General features: G+C 38.3%; 1 protein-coding gene across 1 annotated transcript in view; it reads left to right on the top strand.

Moving 5' to 3' along the window:
* The first annotated feature begins 2,703 nt into the window (after window positions 1–2,703).
* Window positions 2,704–6,000, top strand: part of DNAH8 (dynein, axonemal, heavy chain 8) — a 120,290-nt gene continuing 116,993 nt past the window's right edge. The window contains exons 1-2 of the mRNA XM_010075082.1: window positions 2,704–2,775; window positions 3,433–3,567. Coding sequence (XP_010073384.1) covers window positions 2,743–2,775; window positions 3,433–3,567 — 168 coding nt within the window. The 5' untranslated portion in view covers window positions 2,704–2,742. The remainder of the gene's footprint in view (window positions 2,776–3,432; window positions 3,568–6,000) is intronic.

Raw genomic sequence — 6,000 nt, 5'->3', positions numbered from 1 at the left:
CCAGAATCCAGCTGCCGAAGCAAAACTGCAGGTTCAGATACCTCAGCTTTTCAGAAGGGAGCCAGAAGTTAGGATCCCTTGTAACACTGTGCGTGGGAGTCCTCCACTTTTCCTTCTTTAGGGGCTGGTATCAAGAAAAAAGGGTTAAAAGGCAAAGAAATGAACATCCAGCCGATTCCACCTGGCTGTCCAGGAGGAAAGTACTGCTGCTAACCATATCAATGACCAGTGCAGGAGGAAAAATAAAAAATAATTTAGTTTTCAATGTTCCTTTTTTTTTTTCATGCCTTTCCGCAGTTATTTTTTCTTGCTATTTTTACTTCAAGAAAGCAACAAACACTTTCTCTACCAGGTGATTGCATGCCAAAGTCTGCAGGGCAGTGGCCGCTTGGCTAGTCGTGGGCAAAAGTAAGGAGTTCGTGGTGTAGCACCAGGTGTTGGTTCTCGTGTCAGCCTCACTGCTGGGTTTCTGTTTCCAGGATCAGGCAGTAGCGTCCAAGACACCGTGTAGCACGGTTACACCTCTGGTTGGCTGCCCGACGGCCTTGCAAGAACTCCTAGGTAATTCTTGATCGTTACTTTAATCTTTATGGTCATAGTCCTCTGTGTAGAGTAGCAATTTTTCTGCTCTTTTTTGTTTTTTTGGTTTTTTTTCTGTTATCAATAATATGACCTTAATGCTATATCTTAACATTTGGTTTATGAAGCATCACTGTTATAACATCCCTGTGAAGCTGAATTAGCTACTTTTAGAGGAAAAATTAGGCACAAGGTGAGCACTAGCAGCAGGTCGAAGGAGGTGATTCTCCCCCCCTGCTCTGCTCTCGTGAGACCCCACCTGCAGTGCTGTGTTCAGTCGTGGGGCCCCCAACACAAAAAAGACCTGGACCTGTTGGAGAGAGTCCAGAGGAGACCCAAGAAATTAATCAGAGGGCTGGAGCACCTCCCCTATGAGGACAGGCTGAGAGAGTTGGGGTTGTTCAGCCTGGAGAAGAGAAGGCTCCAGGGAGACCTTAGAGCAGCTTCCAGTGCTGAAAGGGGGCTACAGGAGAGATGGGGAGGGACTCTGCATCAGGAGTGTAGTGAGAGGACAAGGGGTAACGGGTATAAGCTGAAAGAGGGCAGATTTAGACCAGACATTAGGAAGAAATTTTTCCCTGTGCGGGTGGTGAGGCAGTGGCCCAGGTTGCCCAGAGAAGCTGTGGATGCCCCATCCCTGGAGGGGTTCAAGGCCAGGCTGGATGAGGCTTTGGGCAACCTGGGCTAGTGGGAGGTGTCCCTGCCCATGGCAGGGGGTGGGACTGGATGAACTTTAAGGTCCCTTCCAGCCCAAACCACCCTGTGATCCTATGACTTTAGGTATAGCTCTACTGGTGATTACAGCGCCTTAAAACCAGTTCTTCAATCCATATGTATGTTTGAGCACACTGAATAAAACATTTAATTTTCTATATATTTTTATGAGTATTAAGATCTGTTGGATGGGATTGATGTCAGCCAACAAATGCAAGTCGATGACTATGCCTCATAATAGGAAACATGGAGAGAGAGGGTTTAGATGCTGCTTTGTAGCCCTGAATCATGGGCTTGGGATTCAGAAACCAAACCTTTCCCTAGGCTTATGGAGAAGAGGAGGAAAAATGGAAAGAGCCACCTTTGCCTAACAGCCTGCTGCTTAGCAGGCAGCCGTTTATATGCTTTTTGTGCCATCTTGGAAATCCTCATCTAGGACAATTAACCTGCTGGTCCGTGGCCAGCAGGAGATGGACTGAAAAATTTGTTTCTCCTGCTTTGCATCCATTTCCTTTTCTATAAACTGCAGTGTTCCAGGGTTTAGGTGCAGAATTAAGAGAAAGTCTGTCTCAGTTTCATTATGCTGAAGATGTGTGATGCTAAATTAAATTTTTCTACCCAACACCTTCCATCTTGCATTACTTCTGCTAAACACATATGTTAAGAATATTATGTATGGTGGCGCATTTGTATAAAAATAATGTGTAAGTACTTGTGTGAGCAATGCTTTAAGACCCGGCATGAAAGTGTGTGCAAGTCTTTTTGTAAGCTCAGTTGCTGAATATATTTATGTATTTTGCAAGCTAAAATTTAAACAAATCTTTTATATTCTAAACCATTTCTACTTCTCAGTAATCAGATATTCAGTGAAAGTATTCATATGTTTAAAATTTTGTTTGTTATGTAGGGAGATGTTCACAAAATAGAAATATATGGTAAATTATTTTAAATTAATTATTATTTAAATTAATCTTTTTGTAATCATCTTCAGCTTGACATTTGTAACCTATCATAAAATATATATAAATGTCTGTTATCTTAAGAACCTGAAGAGGACTTGATGAGACTGTTATATACCTGAGAAGTCAGTTTTGAGATGCTTCCATTTTTCGTGGTTTTATTCCCTACCTTGCTCTTCCTTTCTGTCTTGTTGGAAAAAGTAGGTTTGCAAAATCTGAACTGAACCCTTTTTTTTTCTTTTTCTTTTTTTTTCCAGATTTCAGAATGGAGGGGGCACGAAGAAATACTAAAGGAAGTTCAAACTCTGGAGAAGATTCTGGGCCTAATCCTGGTGTGGACCTTTCTGTGCCTGGTTTTGTTGTATCAGAAGATGCTGCTGCCAAATCTGCTCGCCGTAGTAAACAAATGACAAGCTTTTCCTCTTCCCGGGAGTCTTTTTCTGCTGCAAGCCGAAGGTTTTCAAGGTTTTGCCGGAGCACTAGTGGAGTTATGTCCTTCCAAGAAGTTTTCAGAGAAAAACAGGTTTAGTATTCAACCTTAGGTCTTGAAATAGATTTCTGTTTATTTTCTCAGATGATTAAACTCAGTTTATATTAATTACTTCTTTTTTTCTTTTTGTCTCTTTTTTTTTTCTTTTTGTTTACATTCAGTTATTTTATTAAATTATTCCTGGTAGAAAGGGATTGAGTCTTTGTTTAAAATGTTTGCAGTATTTTAAGATTTTATTTTAAAGTAATAGGAGAAGGGAGCAGGACATATTAACTTAATAATTTACACTGAAGCAAAGCTTTACCCAACTTAGTTCCTGCAAGTATTTACCCACTCTAAATACTTTAGTTTTAAATTGATGTTGTGACCTTTCTGTATTAATGGAATAAATGGAAATATTGTGAAAAATAAAACCAGTTAATATGACACAGAAGTATCTTAAATACTTATATATATTTAATGTTTGCTTTTCCTTGATGTATTTTCAGAGTCGCCTTTATGTTTTATAATAATTCTTAATTTTTTCTTCCGTTAGCCTCTGAAAATTTAGATATTTTTAAAGACTAGATCCGTTACGTAGTCTTATAATACAAGACAGTAGGTTTCAGCATTAGTTGCAAGCTAAGTAGCAGGTCACAGTTGTGATTACTTTGTGTATTTTTAGCTTGAAAGATGTGTTTAATGTTTCAGGCTCAATACAAAGAAGCAAGAGAACGTCGAAGAGCAAAAATTGATGCTTCATATAAATACATATTTGAAGTTCTCAGTGTCAGGCTAGGTTTAGACTTACTGACTGTGGAAGAAATGATTTTGGATGCCCCTTCGGTGAGTCTATTCTGTATGTTTGTTGATTTCAATTATTAGTCAAAATATATAGCAGATTCCCCCTTTGATATGAAGTGTTATCCGTCATTTTGATTGTTTCTGTCAGGAAATGTGATTAAAAGGCACAGAACTCATCTAAAATGGTACCTGACTAAATCATTCAGCTTAGTTTCCTGTCAGATTTGCAAATATTCCCAGGGGTTTTGATTGTGGCTTTTTCATCTTTGTTACCTCAGGGAAAATATAATTACAGCTGTTATTTTGACTCAAGGGATTCTTGTCACACCCACCAGTTCCAACAAGTTTCATCCATCTCAGCCTGACATTATTGTATTCTAAAGATGATAGTTTTTATTTGCTAAGCAAGTCCTCACTGAAATGCTAGATTCTGAAAAAAATGTGTGTAACTTCATAGGAACGTTTTGAAAATTAAGAGTGTTACTTAGTAATAAGAGAGAAGATTAATCCTGCACCATTTAATTACTGTAATTACATTTGTAAAGATCCATTAAATAATTTCCAGTTTTGAGTGCTTTGTTTATTTTTCAGTGTTTAAAAGATGGGATTGGGTGGGTTTGTAGAGTGAGCAGATCCCAAACCTGTGGAACTTGTGAAAGCTCAGTCATTCTTTGTATGTCTTTAGTGTTTCAAAGTGATTCAACAAACAGGAGCAACCAGCTAAACTCTTCTTTTAGTAGAGTATCAAAACTCAGTATGCTGTATCTGAAAAGATGTGGCCCTGGCCTTCTTTGATTGCGTGGTGCTTTGTCTACTAGAGAGATTTGACTTTGCATTCAAAGCTCAGCCAGATGTTGTCTCCTTTGAGCAAACAAATCAATTATTAGAACTTCTACTGTTCAGTTACAAGCCAAATTTAGTCCCAATCCAAATTCGTTTTTTGTTTGTTTACTGATATATCATAAAACATACTTAAACAGTCATTTTTTCTTCGTATACTTACACACCACCGAGGTGCTTTAAGTGTTGTCAATCAACTAACATTCCCTTTTTATACAGTTGCTAAGTGATACATAGTTTTAGATCATCCTGACTTCATGTAGCACACATGAATGTTCTACGCTTGAGTTTGACTAGTTCAGACACTTGAGAACCTTTGGGTTCTTAAGGCTTTTTTTTTTTATATATAGTTTTGTTTTGGTTTTGGGATTTTTTTGAGGGGTCTTTTTTTTTTTTTTGCTGTCACCGGGACTATCTGAAAACTTCTTATGGTTGGAAATTTTCCAGTTTCCAGTTTAAGTTTATTCATAAACAGTTTAGGCTGCTGAGCCTGTGTCAACATTGTCCTTTAACAAATTGTTTAGTAAATTCCCATATACACATCATACCTTTGACATCCATGAGTTAAGTTTTACCCTTTAAAGCATTAGCCTGTATGTGTATTCGCACAGTGAGTGTTTGTACCGCATGAACTTGAACCAGAAGCTACTTGCAGAAGCAACAGACTCAGGGACAGCTCCTGTATGAAATCATGCAAGCCTTTGCCTATCTCTTCCTTTCAAATTGGAAGACTTTTTGTAGTAGTGAATCTTTTTCTGTTTGTTTTGGTTTTTTTGGTTTTGGTTTTTTTTTTTGTCATTGCCCTTTCAGCACTTTACAATTTTTCTTTTCTTTCACTAATTTTTGGGGGGATTTTTCCTGTATTTTTCTCAGTTTTAACCCTGTTATTCACTAGTCCCTACTAACTAAAGTGAAAGTGCAACATGGATTTCTAGAGCTGGCTTGCTTTTACTTATTTTATTTTCGCATAATGTTGTCCTCTCAAAAGAGTGGATTTAAATTCTGTCCACCTGGGTGTCAGTCATTTTCCTGTTGCCATTCTGAGTCAGATTTTATATTTGTTTATTTTTTGGGGAAAAAAAAACATCCTCATAAGAAGTATACCACATCTAGAGATGTATGTTTTCTGCTTGAACAGGCGATGCCTCTCCAGACATACTTGCTAGCTAAATTTCTGACTTTTCTGATGAGGAGAAAACAGGAGGTCTCAGTGCCAGTGTTGAATCCTTCAGTTGGACAGTTTGACTGCCAAGTCACATCTTGTTGAGTCAGTCACCCTTGCAGATGAAAGAAGCTGAATCAGTGTCTTTGATCTCCTCCAAACCTTCTTTTGGTGTTTTTCAGAGCTTTGTTCACTTCCTGCTAAGTCACATATCCTGGTTTTACCAGGACACACAGATTGCCTTGGGGCAGTTTGAAAATTCAGGTTTTTTGAAACCCTAGCCATAATTTCAGTAAGTTCTTCAGAATGATAATCCATACACAAATTGTGTTTGTTTTAAAATCTTGCATCCTTACTATCCAAAGCACCTTGTATAACATGAGAAAATCCAAATGGCCATCTAGAGACCTGTATGGACAGGTACGGCAAGCTACTGATGAAGCATCATGGTCTCCCTTGGATGTGATCTCATT

The sequence above is a fragment of the Pterocles gutturalis genome, unplaced genomic scaffold, assembly GCF_000699245.1.
Source record: "Pterocles gutturalis isolate BGI_N339 unplaced genomic scaffold, ASM69924v1 scaffold5217, whole genome shotgun sequence".
In the NCBI taxonomy this organism is placed as follows: Eukaryota; Metazoa; Chordata; class Aves; order Pterocliformes; family Pteroclidae; genus Pterocles; species Pterocles gutturalis.
Note: the sequence above shows the minus strand (reverse complement) of the source record. Positions and strands in the feature narration are given on the sequence as shown.